This window comes from Saccostrea cucullata, unplaced genomic scaffold (genome assembly GCF_032062105.1).
Source record: "Saccostrea cucullata isolate Sc308-1 unplaced genomic scaffold, CSIRO_AGI_Scuc_v1 ctg4284, whole genome shotgun sequence".
In the NCBI taxonomy this organism is placed as follows: Eukaryota; Metazoa; Mollusca; class Bivalvia; order Ostreida; family Ostreidae; genus Saccostrea; species Saccostrea cuccullata.
In genome coordinates this window covers 20,288-45,382 of record NW_026931039.1, presented here as the reverse complement: position 1 = coordinate 45,382, position 25,095 = coordinate 20,288, and the positions used below count along the sequence as shown (strand labels likewise).

Below are 25,095 nucleotides of genomic sequence, written 5' to 3'. Positions count from 1 at the left end.
AAAACATCATTAAATCAGTAGATGTATAATTAAATTTAAAACATAATGATTGTAAATGACAATAAATCTTAATAAAGAGTATACTGTATAAAGCATTGGAAAAAGATTTGAAAATGCAGTCAGAATATGCATTTTTGTCTTAAAATGCATTTTTGTCTTAAATATATAAATCACTTTTTAAAAAATACAATCACACAATATACATACCTTTCCCAATGAAAGCGAAAACGAAAGCGGGAAAGGTTTATGTGTAAGTGATTGAAAAAAGAAGATTTTTCAAGTTTTACCAATATGCATAGTACCTTATGTTTACATAATTGCATTACCAGAACCCCTGATTCAAAGAATCTTGTTGAACAATTTAAGGGAGCGCTTTTATTCCTCTGAAGTTTTTTATTACAGATGTAGCATATTGTATGTGCAATTATATTCATCAGTAATTTTTTTTGTCTTCTAAAAGAGGTAGGTTTACCTCCCTTTACGGGCTGGCCATTGACCCCCTCTTTCCATACTTACCTTTAAATCATATATTTTGTACAAATTAAATTTGATCTTAATGCACCTGATGTTCACAAAAATCTACATGAACTGATACGCCTTATTCATTTGAATCAGGGAATCTGAGTTTTTTTTTTATATAAAATTCAACTGTGACAATGTAGTGACATTTTTAAATTGTAAGCATTGCATGTTATTTACACAAGTTTTTTTAAGAAGCATAATTTACAAAGAAGTTTATAGTACAAATAAGAATTATTACCATTAAGTAAAATATATTTAATATTTTGTATGTGCAGTCTTATCATGATTTTCTAACTTATAATCAAATTAAGAAAACTAAACAAACAGGCACAAATCCAAAGTAAAAGTGCAAAAAAATATATCAGCAAAAGATTAAAGGCATGCAGTCAATGGAGACATCCAACTTAATGGTTTGCACATTTTCTAAGGTGACACATATTTAATTTTTGCAATGATATATCTGGCATTAATTATGAGAAGATGAGTATCACACAAATTAAGTAGGCTAGCTGGAAGAGTCAGATTTAATCACAAGTAATGATATGCTCTAGAGTCACAATCACTGCAGTCTATCAAAGAGTGTCCTTCAATGTTCTTCAAGAAATATTACAAAATATCAGGATAAAAGAGTTCCCAACACAAAATTGTGTTGTCGGTATTTAAATCCAAATGTCATATGAAGAGACAGATGATTCTCAATTTCTGAAACATAATTATTGTTTGTACATGTAAGATATATGAACTCTATAAATGGTAATACACATGTACACTGAATTGTACACAGAATAGACAAGATATATCCAATACAATATTCTACAAAATGATATTATGCACTATTATTTTGAATATACATGTACATGTAGATGATTACTTGTAAAAAAAAATTAAAGTAAAAAAAATCAATTTTACAAACTTGACATTCAGTGGAGTTGTTACACATATACATGTGGATTGAAAATGTTAACAAGTTTACAAATTTTCTGATATAAAATCAACAGTTGATCAACTGACAATGGCCAAAAATGCAATTATTCGTGAATATGACAACCTTTCATTTTAATTTAAATATGCATTAAGAATTTAGCACAAATTGTAGTCATAGCAAAAAATATGAAATTATCTAATTTTTACAAATAAAATCTTAAGAAAGTAAACATATATACATGTACATAAATACAATAAGAATTCAATATGTAATTAACAAATAGGTCTAAAAGGTAGATGTATTCATCTAAAAACAGAGGTGTTATATAATACAAAGATTACAGTACAAAATTCAAATTTTCAAACAGTGGGTTGTTTTAAAAAAATGTCCAAATAGGGCTAATACCCCAACAAGGGAATAAGAGAAGACATACATGTACTTTGATCTCTGTAACCTAGCTACAATTATTGCAAATGGCCAAGGGGATGGCCTGAATTTTGTTGAGTGTAATTAGCTGAATTGTTAATCTCCAGCTGAAGCTTTAAGGTCATGTTAATCTCTAGTGAAAAATATTCAAAATTTTAACACAATTACCCACTGTTCAAGCTTTAAAATGTTTTGGATCAAAGAATACTTAACTTCATAGTCATATTAATTATTGAATGATCTTGTACAATCATTATATCCAATGAGATCACGACAGATCTCTTTTTCATAAGAAACCTTAATAATTAATTTGCCAAAGTATATATAACCTAATATTCACCCCAAAACATAAACATAAACATATAATCTTTGTGACCTTGATCTAAATCATTTTAGCTGCTGGTCATGACAGCATATTAAATAAAATTAACTTTGACAAATTAAGACACAGGCAGATGGACATGTTGAATCCAGTATACCCCCAAAAATTTGAGGGGTATACAAAGATGGGACAAAGGGATGAGGGAGGGGGCATAATTATGGATCTCCCTCTGCTTTTTTTTTTACTTTCGTGCCCCATTGTATTTAGTGCTTACGTCTTATCAAATGCACAGTACACCATTTTATGATCTGACCAGTATGCTTCAATCACATCTGTTTCACATGGAGATATGTTTGTAAAAATCAAGTCAAGTTTCGAACCAGAGTCATGAGTAGTCTTACTCACAATTTGTTTACAGCTGAAGCCTCTTTCCATAAAAGTTAGAAAGTCTGTATGCCCAGCAAACAAATCAAAATTAAAATCTCCTAAGAATACCAAGTCTTTCTGTTCATCAATCAAGGGCTTTATATGCACATTCATATCCTGTTTGAATTCCCCAAAAGAGCAAGATGGATATTTGTAAATAACTACAACTTGGACAACTCTACTTTGGTTTACATGTATATTTACCATGATGAACTCCATGGAACCAGTGTTCAGCTTTGAGATGCAGGTTGTGTTGTAGACATTTTTCACATAAACTGCTGTTCCATGATAAGGGCGCCTGTCCATATTATCTGTAGTCTCATGGTTAAATACTGCTGTGTATCCCTGCAGTTGATAATTTTCAGCTACATCAACACTAGTTAATCTTGTCTCTGAGAATCCAACTACATCTGATGCAACAATATTTGGTTCATCTTGAATTTGTTGGAAGTGTTTATGAAGTGATCTACAGTTGTTGAAAGCAATTTTAAAAGAATTAAAATCAACTTGGTATAATGGGACATAACAAAGTAACAGCGGCACATCTTTTTTCATTCTATCCATTTCCTCTACCACTTGTTCATCCATAGCCAATGCCTGCTCATTGAAGTTTAGGATGTGCAGATGATTCACTGATCGTACTCGACTTAGTGCTACATAGTGAATATGTGCATTTTTCCTCACTCTAGTCTGAGACAAATCAATTACAATTTCATCAACAGTGCAACCTTGCGCTTTATGAACTGTTTTCCCTGCAGCTGGGCGTAACGGAAATTGAATTCTCTGAAAAGTATTGTAATTCAATACAAAAGACCTCTGAACTTCAAAAATTGGTATCCAGTCCACATTAATCCCATCATGATACAAATGTTTGTATTTCTTGCGAGTAATTTTTCCAATAGCTGCATCAAAAAAATTGACCCACACGATACTTGGTCTTGATATTCCTTCTATTCTTCTTTCAATTAATTGCACCTTACATGTTGATCCATTTGTTAGACCATCAGATACATCAACATTGACTGAGATATCATAGATCATCCCAATAGCAAGAATCAGTTTTTGCATCAAATTAGCAGTTTTGCTAACATCATCTGCTTTAGATAGAGATCTCAGCAGCTTTTCCTTAAGTTCCTTTGAATAATCCTTTAGAACTGTATCCACTGAATTCACTGTAACCTTTTCTCCTTCAAGTTTTTCAATCAACTGATTGTTGTATGCATCTACTTTAGAATTCTGTGTAAAGAGATGAGGAGCATGATGTGGATAATTGTCACTCGTTTCTGTTATCATGCATCTGTGTATTACATTCATATCTTCTTCTGTCATGATATTGTAACGAAGGCGATTTAGAAGTTGAGCAAACTCAAGATCGTCTTTCTGGCGCATTATTTCATCCAACTCAAAAATGCAAAAATGCTCCTTCCAGAGATTGTTTGCAAGAGCTTGAGCATCATGATTTAAATCTTGAAAGATCCAACGGTCCATCACAGGTTTAAGTTGGAAAAAATCACCAACAGCAATGATACTTATACCACCAAATGGTTTCTTGATGCCTGTGAGAAGTTGTAGACGACTGTCAATGAGTGCTAATGATCTATTACCAACCATTGATATCTCATCAATAATGATCAATTTTAGGTTTTTGTACTTGGTACGAAAAGTGTTCAATTCATCACAGTGCAAGCTTTGTTGACTTTGATTAATTTTTTGATGGAAAGCAGATGCTATAGTTGCTCCTCCAATGTTGTATGCCGCCTTGCCAGTATAAGCACAAAGAAGTACTCTTATGTCATCTGGATTTTCACCTTCTGTGGAACATAGATATCTGTGCAGAGCTTGATAAAGTGCTCTTATCAAAACAGATTTGCCAACACCAGCACCTCCAGATAAAAATGAATAAATAGGTTCTGTCTTGGTTTTTACCCAGTGCAGGACATGATTGAAAAATTCCCGCTGCTTTACATTTAGACTTCCTAAAAGTTTCAGGTATTCATTGTCTGGTAATCTAACAGAACTTTCTTCAGTTATTTGTCTTGTTGATGGAATGCCAAGGTCAGATCCTATATCATACTGTCTCTGTTCAATAGGCCTCTCAGGATTAAATTGAACAAAGTTTTCAGATTCAAGAGATCCCTCATTTTCATCTTCTGCCTCTCTTTGCTGAGCATCTGGTGCCAATTCATCAAAAGCTTCTGAAAAGTCCTCATTTGCCATTTGCAAAGCTGCATCAAGCTGTTCAGCATTGAATTCATATTCCATGACCTTGTGCGTAAGAAACGACTTCTTCAGATGAAATGACTTCTCAAATGTCTCCATCCCTGATATTAGATCAACGGATTCATTTCTCCAAGGCATGAACAACATGAGTTTTTCTCTATAGTAATTTTCTGGATCAGTTTTGATATTAAATCGGACATATCTAATTACCCTTGGCATTTTACGACGTCTGATCTTTATGCCATTTCTCAGTGTAACTAATGTATCACTTTCACCAAATTCGAGATCTGAATTGTCATCATCTGACTGATTGTCCTGATCATCATCATTCACTTCATTTTCAGCGAACTCTTTTTCGGTATCTTTAGGAAATACAACATCTAGCTGTGATACGTAATCGGCTAAGCACCAGTTTTCAAGCTGCTTTGGTCGATTTGCATACCGTTTAATTACATTGCTGCATTCAACATCTGTAGAATTTGGTGTCAATTTTTCTAATTCAGCATCTGTTTTGATGAGAATTACTCGGTCATCTGATGGACTTGTGTTGATAAAAACAACATCCCTTGAAGCTTTTGTCATTGGCATTTGTAACACTAAATATGCTGCTTCTTGTGCTCCAACTTCTACACTATTGAGAAAATGATTTCCAATATGACGTACCTGTCTTTTTATGTCAAGATTTCCTTCTCTAGCTTCTTTTGCAGCTCTGTTAAGTAAATCGCTCATCCCTCTTTGTGATTTACTTATATAAGAAACAATATACATTGCACACGCATATGGGTCCAAAATATACTGAATGTCAATGTTAGCTTTCCAAGCATCAAGAACAACACTGTTGTATGAGTTTACCCTCATATCACATGGACTTCTTTTTAAAAAGACCTTTGGACCTCTCAGTGAACTTCTTATGGATTTAATGTAATCTTCCTCGGATATCTTAAGTACTGTGCTCAGGAGTTCCTTGTAGGGCAAATCACATCCATTTTTCATATCATTTAGCTGTTTTTGAATATCATCATACATTTTCTTGTACTTATCAACATCACACTCTAGTGGCTCCAAAATCAAAGTCTCTTCAAGAGGAGGAAGGGGAAAACCAAATCGACATACAGCTTTACCTCTCTTTTTGCATGTCTGTGAATGTTTGTGCACTTGCAAGTCAGTCAAATCATCCTCTTCATTCTTTTCACATTTCAGGTAATTATCTACATAATTTACTATTACCTGTTCATTGTTTTCATGATATTTTGGTGCATTTTCTATCCAAACAATCATATGAATATGTGGTGATCCTCTTTGCTGAAATTCAGTTCTGTAGAAGAAGTCTTTTACAATCCCAATTGGATGGTGATCACTTCTCAACACTGAATTCATAAACATACGGAATCTATGATCAAAGTACCTGGAGCAAGTGATTGGATCTTTTTGTACTAATTTTGATTTTTCAAACCAAGTCATACTGTCGATTTCTTCATCAGTGTATTCTTTTCCATCATTTAACACTCCAAGTGCTCTGATGAGATCATTCCATCTTGTATCTGCAGCAGACAGTGACATAAACCATGTTGGTAGACCTAGCTGTCTGATCATAGCAAATACATCTTTTTTTCTAGTCTCAAGATATGCAGGTGAATTTCGTAACTGTCTGAACACAAAAAAACCTTCATCATGTCTAACAAGATTATTCACATTTTCCGGATTCTTCATTTCATTTGCTGTCATGGATTTTCCTTTGGTTTTACATTTTCTAAGAGCCAGATTGCATTTGTCTGTAACTTGCTTCATTTGTATTTTTTTCAACTTGAAAAACAAATTTGGAACAGACTGGGCAGCACGTCTATCAACACTTCTTAATTCCCATTTAGCAATATCTGCATAGGACACACGTACTTGTCTTTCATCATCTTGTAATCTTCCCTTTCCACAAAAAATTGTTGGAAATGATAAATACTCAGCTGTTTGATCTTGATATAAACTAAGTGGGCGTTGTCCTTCACCTGGAGCAAATGTGTAAACCTGATTCATGTCTCGTGAAGCATCATCTAACAGAGTGTCACAATTACCATCTCTACCAACTCCATCTACTTCACAGAATTCATCAACATCATTATCAACCGTCTCATCATCATCATCAGTATTTTGATCTCTTCTCATTTGTGTTTTCACAAATTCCTGAACAATTTCACTTGCTGAAGTTGTTATTTCTTGAAACCAGTTGTCATCAACATTGATATTTGCATTCTTGTAAAAGTCACTATTGTTCATAAGCCAGTGCAACGCCATCATTACTTTTGTTGGTCGTACATTTTCATGATAATCACATTTTTGATATGACAACTTTTTCTTTAGTTTGACAGGAACTGTGACATTTTCATCTAATTTTCTTGGCAGACTATTTACAGTAGGTTGAATATCAACAGGAACATTCACAATATTTCCCCTAACAGAATATTGTCCACCCCTTGGCAACTCTCTTATTTGCATAAAAGGTATTCTCAGTGATACAAGCCTTTCTTCTAAAGGAAACAAATCTAATTCCATTGGCTTAAGTGGCCACATCATACCATTTAAGACAGATAACTTTGGAATTTTGTTTTCTCTTATTGATGAAGAGCAAGTATTGCAAATCCATTCCATATTTTCAACAGAGACAGTGCTGGTAAGAAACTTGCTTTTACACTCATCATCTAGTTTGAGGTTTTCCACTTTAGAAACACTTTCTTTGAACCATGTTTGCTGACAACATGAGCATACAAAAATTGGACCATGTCTAATCTGTTCATGAAAATTTTGAATGCAATCCCCAATATCTGCTCCAAATCTTTTCCGTCTTTTTTGTTCATTTACTTTTTCACAATACTCTTTATCTGCTCTTTGCTTCTGTTTCTGCTCCTTATTTAACAATCTCTCATTTTCTCTAAATGACACATTACTTCGTTTAGCTTTCTTTATTAACCTTTCCTTTTCAAGAACAATTGGGTTTTCTCTGCATTTTCTTTTTGAAATTCTACTGCCCTCTTTTTCTTTTTCTTGCACTTCAACATTCTGACGTTTTAACTTTCTACCTGTAGTATTCATTTTCCTTTCTTTCTCTTTAATTTCAATATCTTGTCGCTTTAACTTTCTACCAGCAGTATTCATTTTCCTTTCTTTCTCTTTAATTTCAACATCTTGTCGCTTTAACTTTCTACCAGCAGTATTCATTTCCCTTTCTTTTTCTTTAATTTCAACATTTTGTCTCTTTAACTTTCTTGCAAACTTATCCATTTCCCTTTCTTTCTCTTTAATTTCAACATTTTGTCTCTTTAACTTTCTTGCAAACTTATCCATTTCCCTTTCTTTCTCTTTAATTTCAGTATCTTGTCGCTTTAACTTTCTAACATTCTTTTCCTTTCTTTCTCTTTAATTTCAACATCTTGTCGCTTTAACTTTCTACCAGCTGTCTCTTTAACTTTCTTGCAAACTTATCCATTTTCCCTTTCTCTTTAATTTCAACCTTTGACTTTCTAAGCATTCTTTCTTTAACATTTCTTTAACTTTCTTGCATTTCCATTTTCCTTTCTTTTTCTTTAATTTCAGTATCTTGTCGCTTTGACTTTCTACCAGCGGTATTCATTTCCCTTTCTTTCTCTTTTATTTCTACATTCTGTCGTTTTAACTTTCTAGCAGCTGTGTCTCTTTCCTTTTCTTTTTCTCTTATTTCAGCATTCTGCCTTTTTAATTTCCTTGCAAATGTTGCAATTTCAGTTTCTCTGCTTTTTATATCATCATTTTGTCTTCTCAACTTTTTTGAAAGTGCTTCTTTGTTTCTTTCTACTTGCTTAAATTGTACATTCTGTCTTTTTCTCCTCATATACTCTCTCATATACCTTTTTTTGCATGGGTTTTGATCTGAATTCGTCACAGATGAGAGATGATCATCCATTTTGTAAAATCTTTTCTGCAATGGGCTTTTTTCTGGAAAACTATGATGCAAAGTCTTGATCGAGATTGGCAAGATTTCAAACTGCATTGCAAAGTCTATATGCATGCTGTTATACATCCTGTACAAATATGACACCAAATCATCAATACTCTTGCTTTGTACTAGTACTGATTTTCCATCACAGGCAGACATGCCATCACTGTCATGGGAATGAGAGTCAAAAAAGTAATATTCATTGTCTGACACTTTGTATATACTAGAACAAATTGCCCCGATCATTATCAGCAAATATCTAGAAACCTGAAATGCCTCCTCTAAAGCTTGATGCAATGATTTCACTTGGCTGTTTTGTTCGTCAGAGACAAGTAATCCCCACATAGTTTCAAATTTCTCAATGACATGATGATTTTCTCCCAAAGTTAAGTTACTTGGCAACTCATCAAATTTAAGTAGTTTGTTAAAGAACATTTGTCTTTGCAGCAAATTCTTGACCAACATAACATAAACCTGATCTCCTGCTATTAAAATGCTATCAATAAATTCTGTGGAGAATGAAAATCCTTCATAACTTTTCATCAACATAGTAAGAGCATTGCAGGTACACTGACTTCCTCTAGAAAATGATGAAAACCTTGCATCTCCTTGATGAAATGACCCAAATACTAATTTTGTATTGCATACCTGGTTGTCTTCTTGACTACATGATTTACTTTCTTCAGCCATTACACCATGATTATGTAGTACAGTTTTAGTGATCAAGGCATTGTTTGTCCATTTTTGTTCAATATTGTTTTGCAAATTCTTTTCATGAGATTCATTGAGCAGATTTGTTTCACAAAGTTCATTTGCCAGATTCATATCACAAAGTTCTTTGAGCAGATTCATTTCACAAGTTTTTGGGTTTTCCTGTTTTTTTTGTAACCTGAGGGCAGGCTCCTCAGGGTCAACATTGGTTTTACTGTTTTTCACGAGGCCAGTCTCCTCAGTCATTCTAATGTCATACATTGTTTTACTGTTTTTTAAGAGGCCAGTCTCCTCAGTCAAGTCCAGGTCAGACATTGTTTTACTGTTTTTCATGAGGCCAGTCTCCTCAGTCTTGTCAGTCCGTATCTCTTTCCTGGCACCACTCATCCTCCAATACTTTCGTCTAGGCATCTACAAAGGACAAAGTTAATAATATATATAGGTATGTTTTTTTTTCCAAACAGACCTTATCAGGTAGATATAATAATCCTTATTACCATGGCTCAATTGTACATCCTTCTATATATCGGGTATTAGAAAAAAAGGAAAGGGGAAAAGAATTTTTTTTTATCAATTTTTGTACAATTCTAAAATTTCCAACTCATTATTAAAATGACCAATTAGGTAAATAACATTATCAGTTGACATATCAACACAGACCTCATTAATATCTTATGGAAAAAACAAATAATAGGAAGTATATATTACATGTTTAAATTAAACCAAAATAGAAATGCTCCCAATCAATTGATACCTTTTATCAGATATCAAAAAACTCTCCCCAACTCCTATCAATTGAATTTATTACATTATCAACCAAAGTCAAAATGCAAATGTACCCTTCTATCCAGAGGCCGTATATGTAAAAAAAAAATGAAATTTCATCAATAAATCAACCCATCATGTAAATCATTGTCCAAAAAAAAAAGTATTTACATGCAAGTGAGCATGACCATTGTGACCAGAATCTAGTGCAATTAACCAAAAATATCTGTCTTCCTCTATCAATTATTGAAAAAAACTAGAACTGTCCAAACAGGACAAAATACCCCCGCTGGGTTTTTCAGAAGTAAGTTTTTCCATAATAAAGATATGTATCAAACACAAATTATGAAATTTTTCTTCCAGTGACCTTAAACTTCCCCAAATGACCTTGGGTCAAAGTCATGACACACCCTTGGGTCATGGGCAATCTTTGTGTGAAATGAAACCTAAACTTTTCAAGTTTATCCAGTGAAGAAAGATACAAAACTGGATTTGGAGTAGCAGAGAATGAACTTTTTCTTTAACCTTGAGCTAACCTTCACAACTTCCCCAAATGACCTTGACTCAAGGTCATGACACACCCTTGGGTCATGGGCAACCTTTGTGTGAAATGAGAACCTATTAAGTTTATCCATAAGAAAGATATGGACCGGACACGAATAATGAAATATTTCTTCCAGTGACCTTGAACTTTCTCAAATGACCTTGGGTCAAGGTCATGACACACCCTTAGACCATGGACAATCTTAGTGTGGAGTAGTCGATTCTAATGACCCTCTGTAAAAAAGATATGGACTGGACAAGATTGCACAGACAGAAGGACAGCTGGACAGAGGTCAAGGTGATTCCTATATACCCCCCCCCCCCAACTTCGTTTGCGGGGGTATAAAAATTAAGTAGGAAAAGTTGCAAGTAAAACATTACTTGATGTTGCATTACAAAAGTGCAAAGGGACAGATAACCCAAGTGTAAAGGTTGACAAAGTGAAACAAACTGATATTACACAGTGCCCTCTAGCTATTTAAGATTCAAAATCTTTAAATAAAACTTCCTATTAGCTAGCACTTACCTTAAAAAATAAACAGAATCATGCCATTTAAAGTTAACTAGTACATGTATGTGTCAAATATTTCTTTGAAGTGATACAAAACTTTAAAAGAAATTCACTCTATACTGTCACAGTGGATTTAAAAATTCTATGCAGTTTATAATAACAAAAGATGAACCAATTTCTACCAAAAAAATCCCCCTTAGCACTAACTAAACTTATAATACCAACAAAGCGCTACAATTTCAAGAGTCAGTGATGAGTAGCGGAGAGAACTGTCATGAAAATTTGGTACACACATAGGTAAAATAGTATACCACTCCTTCAGAGTGGGCCTATAAATTAATCATTTCTGCACTATGGAAAATGTATTCAACAATTCAATGCAATTTATTATCTTCCTTATTAAATTATTGCTGTAACCATGGGATGATTGATTAAGGCTAGTTTTTGCTTCAATTAAAGCAAAAAATATTTTACGTCAAGTAGACATTACAGTCTTTAAAGCAATGGAATACATGTATAATTTAAATTAATTCTTTTTAAAAAAGTGCAAAATAAAAATTATACATTTAGCATACAATTTCCAGTCAAGATAATTCATTATTACAATATAGGGATTAATCTAGGACAGATCTACTACCAATATTCCATAATTTTCCACAAAGAGAAAATTTCCCCTGAATATCCCATTTTCCCCTTTTAATAAGTAAAAATTTCAACTTATAATTATGAAAAGCTCAAAGTTTTTTTTCCTTTATAAAAAATAGAAAATAAAAGTAACAAGAAGTGTTTTTGAAACACTATGCGCCGGACGGCAACAAAGTTTCAAAAAACTATTTTTAGCATATAGGTCACAGTCAAGGTCACAAAGTCATTGATCTTAATGTAGTTTGAAAGAAGTTTATTAGTGGAGAATTCATACCAAATATGAAGTCTTTATCAGTTTATCTCCTATGGTTCAAAAGTTATGGTGAAAGTTCAAAAAGCTATTTTTAGCATATAGTTTGCGGTCAAGGTCATGAGGTCATTGACCTTGGTGTCATTTGAAATAACTTCATCTGTGGAGTATGCATACAAAAAATGAAGTCGGTATCTCCTTTACTTCAAGAAATAGTGGCAAAAGTTTGAAAAAAGCTATTCTTAGCAATTTTTTGACAGTCAAGGTCACAAGGTCATTGATCTTGGTGTCATTTGTATGAGTTTAATTAGTGAAGTATGCATACCAAATATAACATCTCTAACTTCTATTATTCAAACGTTACGGCACAAGTTAGAAAAAGCTATTTTCGACATGTAGGTCATAGTCAAGGTCACAAGGTCATTGACCTTGGTGTTTTTTGAAAGAACTTTATTAGTGGAGTGTGCATACCAAATATCAAGTCTCTATCTCTAAAGGTTCAAAATTATGGCAAAGGTTAAAGTTGACAACAGGCAGACAAACAGATAAACAGACAGGACAAAAACAATATACAGCTGACTCCACTTATATTAAAATTGCTTACTTCGAAATTCCACTTATTTTGAAATAAAAATAAATCCCCAGTTTAAGCCTCTCATATTCTTTGCATTAAAATAACGGTTATATTGAAATCGGCTATATTGAAATATCGCTTATACTGAGCGGTACCGAAAGGTGATAATGAGTTATTTTCATAACGGTTATATTGAAGTATTCCCTGACGGCTGTCGTTATGGTTGCTGACAGTACTCCATTATACCTGACTGACTGACTGATATACAAAGGTGTGAATTAATGTTTCACTATATCTGTTTTTATACTGCCTTTACAAAAAATATTAATTACTGTTAAATTCTTTGTTTCATGTATGCTGACATATTGACGTTTTAAAACATAATCAAAGAACCCCACAGAAAAAGAAAAACCTAAACTTTAAAACTTAATACGAACTAGTTATGGCTATTGAAGAGCCTAAATTCGAATGCTAACAATCTTGAGATTAACTCGAGTACACATACAATGATATATATGCAACGTAAACCGTAAGCAAAATGTAATTGATCCATTTATATAGAGTCAGGTGATTTTTATCAAAAACTAAAACGCAAAAGAATGCGATGACCATCATAATATTAATTTGTTGGACCAAATTAATTATATTTTTATTTTTGATGTTGAACAAAATGGCGGTTTAAAGATTTCAATGCAACAGAAAGAAATAATTTTATCAAAAACTAATATTCCATGTAATCTGTTCACTATTATGGATAAGCGATGACCATCATAATATTAATTTGTTGGGTTGACCAAATTAATTACTTTGGGTTTGTTATTTTTATTTTTGATTGGGATTGACCTTTACAAAATGGCGGTTTAAAAATTTCGCTCACATTGAATTACAGATATATTGAAATAATTTGCATGGTCCCCTAAATTTTAATATATCCGGAGTAGGTTGTAAGCCTCGGATCTATCAATCCGGGTCGGGGCGCATAAAAATTATCATGATTATCAGTAGTGGAATACTGTAAACCAACTTTTAAAACTTCGCATGCAAGATAATTATTGTCTGAATGTTTTATAGACCTACTTCAAGTTTTCCTGATTTTGAATTTTTAATAATCCGTCGAGAGCCATTTATGTTTGCTTGGAATTGTAGAAAACTTTTATTCGCATGCAAGATATTATTGTGAGTTTTACGACCTACTTCAAGTCGCAAATAATAATTTCAAACTGCCTAATTTGTTTTGAATAAAATGATGTGAACGTTAAAAATAGTTGGTTTCCAGTATAGTTTTACTTTGCTACTTTATGCGCTTAAGATGGTCATAAAAATACTGAAATTCAATTTTCCCCCCAGCAGGGCTCACCCTGCACCTGATTGACTGGTCCCAAAACCCCGGATAATTTTCCCCATTTCTCAAGAAAGGGTAGCTCCCCAAAACTTAGATTAAATGCAAATATAATGTTATACAGTAAACAAGAAACAATACAACACAACACACCAACTTTATTGAGTCTTTTTATTTATTATTCAGTCTGGCGCCTGGATCATGAAACATCTTTAGCTTAATTAAGTCAAAATCTTTTTTTTTTATACTTCAATGATGTTGAGGTCAAGCTTAAAAATTAAAAAAATGTTTTAGTACCAATTCACACTTGTATTGTTACTTGCAAATTTTTTAATTAATCATGTAGTTAATAAACATTCTACAAGTGGTTATGTTGAAAATTTGACTTAAGTCTACGTCTGTTTTATGATCCAGGGCAAGAAGAGTCTCAGATTATATGGCATGATACTTCAAATACATGTACAATATAACTGGATCCCATAATACTGACTGCATCACTTCATAAGTTATACCATGCTTTTCTATTTCCTTGATAGACTTTTTTCCTAAACCTGTACATTTCGATTTTGATTTATCAATTAAAATATAAATATTGTATTATAAGTTGTTTTGCCACATCCTATATCTCGCCCCTATGCCGGGCGCCTATGCCTACAGTGCGAGTTTCCATTGTGTCCATTGTGCATTATTTTTTCAAGCTTTGTGAATAAAGTCAATAAACATCGGTATTTACAAAAACATGGCGTTAAGGTGAATATCTTCGTTTATAAAATCGCCAGACTAGTCGGCGATATTGATTGCAGAATAAGTCTGAGTAAATAAAAATGTTGAATTCATAACTCTTTTGAGTCTCAATGCAAATTATGAAAACATTGCATCAGGATGATCTCGGACCATCTCCATCATTGAATCGGTTCGATGTTTAAAATATTACCTCTACAAATGAACGAATACGAATCAAGTTTATCAATTAAAGTTAAAATTGGATCAGCTTTCAGCAATGTCTCTTTCGCCCAACGCAACGTGGCCGTTGATAACAAAGAGCCTCGTTCTGATATCGGATATCGCAATATTCAGAATACCGAGCCCGATCGGGAGAAAATCTAAAGAATACGAAACAAAAACCAAACAACAGCGTCCTACCCACAGGGCCCCTGATTACACAATTTAGAATTTAAACTATCCAAGGATGATTCCACAAAAGTTTCAGTTTTTCTGGGCCATTGGCTTTTGATAAGAAGATTTTTTAAATGATTTTCTACATATTTCAATGTAAAATTTTGATTCCCTATTCTGGCCCCGTCCTTACCCTGGGGGTCATGACTTGAACAATTTAGAATCTTCTCTACCCCAGGATGCTTCCACATACGTTTCAACTTTTCTGGCCCAGTGGTTCTTGAGAAGAAGATTTTTTTATAACCCCACCTTTTTTTTGTCTTTTCTTGATTATCTCCCCTTGTAAAGGGACTTGGCCCTTCATTTTAACAATTTAAATTCCCCTTCATCCAAGGATGCTTTGTATCAAGTTTGGTCAAAATTGGCCCAGTGGTTCTTGAGAAGAAGTCGAAAATGTGAAAAGTTTACGGACGGACGGACAGACAGACGGACGGACGGACGGACGACGGACACAGTGTGATCAGAAAAGCTCACTTGAGCCTTCGGCTCAGGTGAGCTAATAAAAGTTGAAAAATTGCGTTTTTTAAATTCGTTTCCGGTAGCGACCGGAAGTATTGATGACACACGGAAAGATGATTCTGCAAAGCTATAAGTCATGAACTATCATCTCAAATAAGTCTCCCGTTCATATCTTAAACAGTTTTCGCTACTAAGTTCAGACAAAATTGCATTTTAAAATCAGAGAAATTGTAGATAACTCACGACCGGAAGTGACGTCATCAACAAAAAAATTTTCCAATAAGGTTCAGATCAGTACCTATCAGATGTGAAAGTTTCATAAGAATCGTCCCAGTAGTTTACGAGAAATCGCGTGCACAAAATTGGTAAGAATAATAATAATAATAACTAGAGCAAAGCTCGTTGCAAAGCAACGAGAAGGTCTTCCGACCTGTTTGACCGGAAGTAGCTTTTTTTTTCACAAAAATGAGAAAAAATGCCTAAAAATGGTTCGACTCCTCTAAAACTATGTTAATTAATGCAAAAATAAGCTATTTTTGGCTACTTCCAGTTTGACCGGAAGTGATAACGACGGACGGAAAATCAATTTTTATGCTCTCAGAGACATATGTTACCCAAAAACTTGTCAAGAACGGCAAAAATACGCGTTTTCCGACTACTTCCGGTTTGGCCGGAAGTGACGACGGCGGACGTTTTTTGATTGCTCAAATAGATTAAGCTTGACATTTTGAACAACTTTTTTTCTTTGACGTATTACAAATTCTCAGTACTGTTTGAGATATAAAGAAAAAACTTTTGGCCCCTCTAGTCCCTTAATTTCAGGGGCCAGCCCTTTTTTTGAGATATCATTTGAAAGATCTTGGAATTCTACACTTCTTTTGTTCTACATCCTTTATCAAAATATTTCCAGGTAAAAAGATATCCTAGAAAAGGTGATAAAAATTTTGAAATTTGCGATAGGACTATTTTTGCGCCATAGCGAGCGCCGACGTGCGGCACTTCAGATAAAAATGAAATAAATTTTACATATCTATAGACTTTGGACTATCATACCTGAAATTTTCACGTTTCTATCTATAGCCATTTTTTAGAACGTTCGAGGACAATCTGACCCTTCAAAAATTATAAAATCGACAATATCTCCAAACCGGAAGTGACGTCATCAAATCGGAAAAAAATGCATAAGGTTCAAGTAATGTTACATAAGTCCTGAAAGTTTCATGGAAATCCATCGAGCCGTTTCCGAGAAATCGCGTGCACAAAATCGGTAAGAAAAAAAAGAATAATAATAATAACTAGAGCAAAGCTCGTTGCAAAGCAACGAGTGGGTCTTCCTTCCTAGCGATAAGCAAAAGATTCAATGTTTCTGTCTAGATTGTCAACTTTGCTAACATTCTCTTTTTCGATTTGTCTCAAAAACCCTTACTTGAATTCTTTAATTTGGTGTGAGCATGAGGTCTAAAGGGTACTCTCTCTAACAGCATTCTTGAAATCGTATCCACAACAGTTTAACTTCCAATATTATGACTTTTGATATCGGATATATCATGTTTGTTGCAATTATGTTTGTGAAACGTGTCATACTACAGAAACATAAGTGTTTTGCTACATTACCATCTTAAAAATGGCTTTAAAATCATTTAATATACAATATAACTAGGTAAATAAAATAAACAAATTATATAATAATTCAAAAAATCCAAATGTATTTACAATAACGATGAACAATCTTCATTAGTTGCAATCAGTAAGTAGAACAATACTTTTATAATAAACGCACAGAAATGTGTTGTGTATGTTTCGAATTTGAAGCTTTCCACTAGCAACTGGTGGTACCTCAATAGGAGTGTAAAATTCTCTGAAAGGTATATTATGAACATATTACATATGGCTGTGTATTCTTTTTTAGCGGCTTTGGCGGAATGCAGCAATCACTAAATCAAGTACAAAGCTAAAAGTCTTGTACATAAACATAAATAAGAATATCTACGCTAACTTATTCAAAAGTCAATTTCCACCAAATATTGTACAAGCTAAATATAATACATTTACAGCATTAAAGAAACAAATCTCTTTGAAGGTATTGCCCTGCATAAGAACAATTTGAATCCCCTACACTAAGGATGCTCTGTGCCAAGTTTCACTTTGGTTCTGGAAAATGATATTGTGAAATTTTAGACAATGATGATAATGGATAAAATTATGTTTTTAAAAAATTTACTGGTTCCTTTAGCTCAGATGGGCTAATAAGTATGCAACAGGCACAGTTTTGGAGTTGACATTGAAATGCGACTGGACATCTCTTCAATCTTGTTTTAGAAAACTACATGTACATGCCCTATGTACTGAATTCCTTGGAATCATACACATGTTTATGCCTTTAATTAGTTGTATGTGCCAAAATAACAATTTTTTTTACATTATACTGTAAAAAATACACATACATGTATTACAAGATCTTCTATTCCTGCTGAAGACAGAGGATCTATCTTAATCATTAGAATAAGTAAGTCTAAACTTTGAAAGAGAAGACCTTAATAAAGAGGTCAACATGCTACACAAACAAAATATTATTATATTGAAAAATAACATTTATTCCAATGTAATTACTGGTACATGTATTTCTGTTACAAAAACTATTTCACTTGAAAAACTGAGAGCAGTTGATATGTTCATATTTGTGGATTTATGTTGTCAAATCAAAATTTAAAAATGATACACAGTGTGTTTTAAATTGTCTTCACAAACCAAAACTTGACTTATTTTCACTATGCTGTTTATTCCATGTCACATCCAAACAGATGATCTTCTGGCAAATCATGGTCATGCTTGGTATCAAAATTCAGTATTCAGATGAGTCACACCTATCCAAAAGAAATTGAAATTTTTTAATTTATAATTCTTTTACTAATAAAAAGTGCAATTCATGAGATTATAAATTAGATTATCAAATTGAGAGATAAGATATTGTCACATTTTCTGTGTATAATTTGTAAATTTTAATGTACTCTTTCATCAATTAAAAGAAGTTTACACCAATTAAGGCAGTCATTTATGCTATCCCCTAATAAGACAACATACAAGTGCAAAGTAATCATGCACTAGTGGGTTTAGGATAATGTGCTAGAGTATTTATGACAACATACTAGCACGAGGTGACAATGTGCTAGCATGTACGTCAGTGATAGTATGCCAGCACACTGAATCCAACATGCAGTGAAGCTAACACTCAACAGATTGTTTAGAGTTGTGTTTGCATGATATTTTGTTTTGTGTAAACACAGCAGCGTGTTGTTTAAAGCTGCATTGGAGTGGCAGTCTGTTGAAATTAACATGCTAACACACTGCAACTTCACATCATTGGAACACCATAATTTTAAAACTGGCAAACCAATATCTTATGATTACTAACTAGGTAATTGCAACTGTAAATGCTGATTTCATGGTGACAATAATACCGGTAATTCACTGTATATCTGAGAACTGATCAATTATAATAAGGCGTGTCCAGATAGGGCCACTTGCTAAAGCTCAATAGCACTTTCATAAAAGCGTGCCATCTTACCGACACAAAAGACGCCATTAGGCTATCACACAGCTTGCCATCACAACACTGAAAAACACTTTCGCACTAACACAAGTTCGCACCACACGCTGTCACACTTACACACAACACACTGTCACGCTAATACAATTTCACACAACAAAATATCAGGCTAACACGAGTTCACACAACACACTATCATGCTAACACAAATTCACAAACACGCTGTCTCACTAACACAAGTTCACACAACACGCTGTCTTGCTAACACAAGTTTTACACAACACGCAGTCTCGCTAATACGAGTTCAAACAACACACAGTCTAGCTAACACAAGTACACGCAACACACTGTCATGCTTAGATGAATTCACACAACACACTGTCACGCTAACATGAGTTTACACAACACGCAGTCTCACTAACACGAGTTTACACAATACACTGTCACGCTAACACGAGTTTACACAATACACTGTCACACTAACACAAAGTCACGAAACACGCTGTCTCACTATTCACTAACACAAGTTCGCACCAAATGCTGTTGCGATAACACACTGTCATCCTAATACCATTTCACACAACACACTGTCATTCTAATACCATTTCACACAACACACTGTCAGGCTAACACGAGTTCACACAACACACTGTCACACTAACACGAATTCACAAAACAGGCTGTCTCACTATTCACTAACACAAGTTCGCACCAAACGCTGTTGCGATAACACACTGTCATCCTAATACCATTTCACACAACACACTGTCATCCTAATACCATTTCACACAACACACTGTCAGGCTAACACAAGTTCACACAACACACTGTCATGCTAACACAAATTCAAAAAACATGCAATATCGCTAACACGAGTTCACATAACACGCAGTCTGGCTAACACGAGTTCACACAATATGCAATCTCGCTAACACGAGTTCACACAACACACTATCTCTCTAACACCAGTTCACACGACAAATTTTCAGGATAACAAGTTCACACAACACACTGTCACGCTAACACGAATTCACACAACATGCTGTCTTGTTAATAAGAGTTCACACAACACGCTGTCTCGCTAACATGAGTTTACACAACAAGCAGTCTCGCTAACACGAGTTTACACAACACGCAGTCTCACTAACAGGAGTTTACACAACACGAAGTCTCGCTAATACGAGTTCAATCAACACTCTGTCTAGCTAACACGAGCTTACACAACACACTGTCACACTTACACTTTATACACGATTTCACACAACACGCTGTCCCGCTAACACGAGTTTACGCAACACATCGTCAAGCTAACAAGAATTCACACAACCCACTGTCAGGCTAACACAATTAAGTTCACAAAACACACTGCCTTGCTAACACAAATTCATACAACACACTGTCTTGCTAACACAAGTTCACACAACACACTCACATTGCTGAGTTTAAAGTAAAGGTCTACCCTAATTTGAAGAGGTTTAACACTAACATATCTTTATATTAGTAAAGAGCTTCAAATTTAAGACAAAAACATTTATGCAGTAATGTTCCTTAACATGCATCTGGCATATAAAATGAATGAGACCTTAAAAACCTCACAGTACATGTTTACTTAGCTAAGTAAAGGTCTAAATTGATGCTATTCAACAATATATATCAACATCTCTAAGTATGTGAATGAGTGAAATTCTCAAATAAATATTATAAATCAAAGTATCAATAAGAAGCTGAACCTTACGTCGCAGGTTCCAATCCCATTGCTAAATGCTTTAGACAGGTTACTCCTATGAGACTGCATAAACCAAGATTCTGTGTCACGGTAGGTGTTAGCACAAAATGGATCTCATACTTCTTAAAGGCAATAAGTGCTGAGTACAAGTCTATATTTGCAGCTAATACCATCCCAAGTGGTGGCACCATGAAATGACTGAAAAATGTATGATTAAGGCAAATAAACAAACATTAAACCATTACAGCAGTCTTATCAAACAAAAAAGCAAACTTTCTATTATTACAATTTTTTTAAACAAATTTCTTTTGCAATTTAACTGAGCAATATTTGTCCTTTTTTGTCAGTAAAGTATGATATTAAATAATTTAGACTTTTTGAGAACATCTATTTATAGCGAGTCCAGACAGCAGCACAAATCCCTGCCCATAATGCGACCCCTGCGAAATGATATTCATGATTTTAAGAACCTTTATGAGTTGTTCATAATTGTTCATGAATGGTTCTTAAAGGATTCTTAACAGGTTCATAAAAGTTGTTCATGAATAAAATTCATGAAAACATTCATAATTCATGGTTCATGAACAAATGATGAACAAATATGAATATTGTTAATTTTCAGTCTAAAGAAAAAAACTTAATAGTTCAAGGTAATGAATGTTCATGAATTTTCATGAAGACAAAAAATGTAAAAATAATTGTCACAAACGATCGCCAGAAAACACTCATTACTCCCATAATACAATTTTTGCATGCAGATGCAATTGTTGAACAAGACCCTGGTTTAATTAATACCGTATATCAGGATTTTTCCGCGTGTATCCAATTTCCGCTTTGTTCGCGACGAGTTGTGAATTGCGGAAAATAAAACAGCGTAAATTTAATATAAAATTTTCTTCTTGTAATAGAATTATTTCTTAAAGCTTATATCGTAGAGGGTAGAAATAGAGGGATCAGAGGACAAGCGCATGATACCGGTAATAGGTATAAGCCCTTATTGTTTGTTTACTAATTGACAAGCTAGCTAATTGTATGGGTCACGTTCCTTGCAAAAGCTATTAAACTAATTATACATGAGCTGCTAGTCAGTTAGGAACATTAAATGACTTATGATTGTTTACATGTTTACATCTCTGTGGATTTGAGAGTTAGTACGCAACACAGGTGTGTAATCAGCTGAGCGTGTCTTCCGAAATTGAAGAGGTGAAGGTCGATCGATCTATTTCTCACCCCTATATTGTAACACTACTTACACTAGCTTTTAAAATAACCTTACATTTTACATCCAATTCCTTCATAGGCTTAAACAATTGTTAATAATATAATCACTGGGACTTTGAAATAGTGAAAATTTGATTCGCGTAAATTTAATATACTGATTTAGGTTCTGATTCGCGGAAAAAACATGACGCGGAAAAAACCTGATATACGGAAACATGCTTTTGTTTTGATTTTGAAAGTATTGGATCAGAAACAAGTAGGAGAACATAAGAGGTTAAAATCACTATTTTCTACTCTCCGAATCAGTAACTTAGATTCTTCAGGATAATAAAACTCTGTTATGTACTGACTAGAAGGGAGATTGAAATTAAATTATGATCGTAATTTATAGAACACTGCATCAATATTGACAGCATTTTTTTCTCATATTGAATTACTAATGTTTCTTCATCATTTAAAATGGCCAGCTATATTAATGTTGTGCTTTAAATTATCTCATTTTTCACGACACAACTTTGTTCGACTGAATTTTCTCAATTTGTCACACTTTTAACAAGTTGTAAGAAAATGAAACAGACTTACAGTCTAGGAAAAATTTCATAATCTTCATAAAAACGTATCATAGCAGGGTTTTTTAGGGGTCGTAGGGGGCCTGTATAAGGCCCCATTCCCAATGGTAAAAAGAATGTGTTTTTCCCAATTTCATTGAAGAAAATTCCCAAAAGAGAATCGAAACAAACAAACCGGTTAAAAAATGTTCAAACGCAGTAACATTTTTATCAAAAGTTTTGTTCCAAATAAAAATCTAAAAGGCATTCTCCCAAAACTGATTGACTGAATGCAAAATAAGTCAAAGAAATACTTTGCAAATAAAACAAAAACCCTCTTATTTGAATTTATACAGAAAAATATTAAATATGATACTTTTCCCAATATCAACCAAATGTCGCTATTTTTCCCAATTGGAAAGGCCCAGGCCCTTGTTTTTAAGACATAGAAAAAACCCTGCATAGATTTATTGACAGCTAAAAAATCATATCTCTTGTCCGTACTATTCTTGGGTCAAACGCTTTATATTTTGATGCAGTTATCAAGTCACACATTTTTCTGTACATCGTGTGTAAATGATACAGCACAGGCTGCATGGTTGTGAAGTATCTATGACATGATCCACATTCGTATTTTGTAGTCTATTCTCCTATACACTTTCATAGCTCAGGGTATTCTGTTTGAGGGCGAGTGGTTCCCAAGATTTATTTGTTGTCCTCTTGATATGGAGGCGGCCATACTTGAAAATACGAAACTGTGGCTCTACAGGTATAACGTAAAAAATCCAATTCAATAAATGATATAACTACCCTATATTATTTTAAAAAAAGTAATATCAGTGAAAATTCATTCAGATAGTGTTTGTTATTTTTTGTTTAACAACAATCTTGACAATTCGAAACTATTTCTTAATTAGTTCTGCATGACACTTTTTAAAAGGCGCAAACTTTGAAACGCGCGAGACGTTGGAAAGTGAATCGGTAGAATTGGAGGATTATTAGCGTATATCTAGTCATTATTTGTCAACCTTTGAAGAAAATAACAGAATACGAAGAAGGAATATCCAGAGGATCAATTTACTTCATAACTGCAGATATTAATGGTGAGTTACAAAAAATGGAGGCAATTGCTGAATCTGTGAGATATTTGTCAAGATGTTACTGTCTATTTGTAAGAGTTCAGTTATGTCTTTTTTAATGATAGTTTTGTCAAACTTTGTTATGAGTAAGGATCCAACCAAATTACGTAACATTTAATAATTAAAGATTGAAAAATTCAACCTGTTCACCTATAACATCTTGAACATGGCGGGCAAGGGAAACTGGCTAAACTAGGCCTACCGCTCGGAATGCTTTAAAATATGGCAGTGCCTATGATGCAGAATTAAATGAAACAAATATGCAAAAAAAAAATTTAGTCTTAAGTTTTCACATATATGAGCATTTTCAGAAAATATTTGTTCTTGTAGGGAAAAGAGAAGCAGTTCACAGATAATGTTGATGAGTTGAGATCAGAAGATTAAAAAAACTCTGGCTGCCAAAAAAAAAAAAAAAAAAAAAATCCAGGATCTTGAAGAAAAACAAAAGAAATGGATGAAAATATGAATCGTAATCGATCAAAGTATCCAAGTGATGAAATTCTGAAAATTCCACAGGGAAAGCCAATAAGATTTTTTTTATTTGACCACCTCATCTCAAAATCCTTGAAAGCCCTTTTAGCTGATGCCCTAATTGCTGAACACACTTTTCTGCCAGACAGTGAGACTTGGATTAAAAATCATTCCAGTTTAGGCATACACTCTGAAATACGCTGAATAAGGAACCCACACTCCTTTTGACCAAGTAAGGTTAAGGATTCTGCAAAGAGTCGCGTTTGAATTAAATTTTTCATAATTTTACTAAGAATGAACTACATAATTTATTTATTATCGATATCACTTATCAGAGTTGTTTACTTGAACAAAGATTTTGTTACCATGATTGGAAAACAAAAATTCTGTGAAATCTTTCAAGATGCTATTAAAATATTTTCTTTTACAGTTTTTCATTTTGCATAATTTATTACATTTTTGTTTACAAAAAGCAAGAACATTCATGAATAGTTCATGAACATTCCTAAATAACTTTTACAAATTATTCATGAATAGTTCATGAAAATGCATTGAAGCTATTAATATCATTCATGAACTTTTCTTGAAAGTTCAAGAATATAATTCATGAAGTTTTCTTGAAAGTTCAAGAATTATTCTTGATCATTTTGCAGGCAATTAAAAAATCC

The 25,095-nt window shown here is 33.6% G+C and overlaps 1 protein-coding gene across 1 annotated transcript; it reads right to left on the bottom strand.

Annotated features, from left to right (window-relative positions):
• Positions 1 to 2,465: 2,465 nt before the first annotated feature.
• On the bottom strand, positions 2,466 to 8,174 carry LOC134231172 (uncharacterized). The gene has a single exon (XM_062713096.1). The coding sequence runs from the start codon at positions 8,172 to 8,174 to the stop codon at positions 2,466 to 2,468; it is 5,709 nt and encodes a 1,902-aa protein (XP_062569080.1).
• Between the last annotated feature and the right edge of the window lie 16,921 nt (positions 8,175 to 25,095).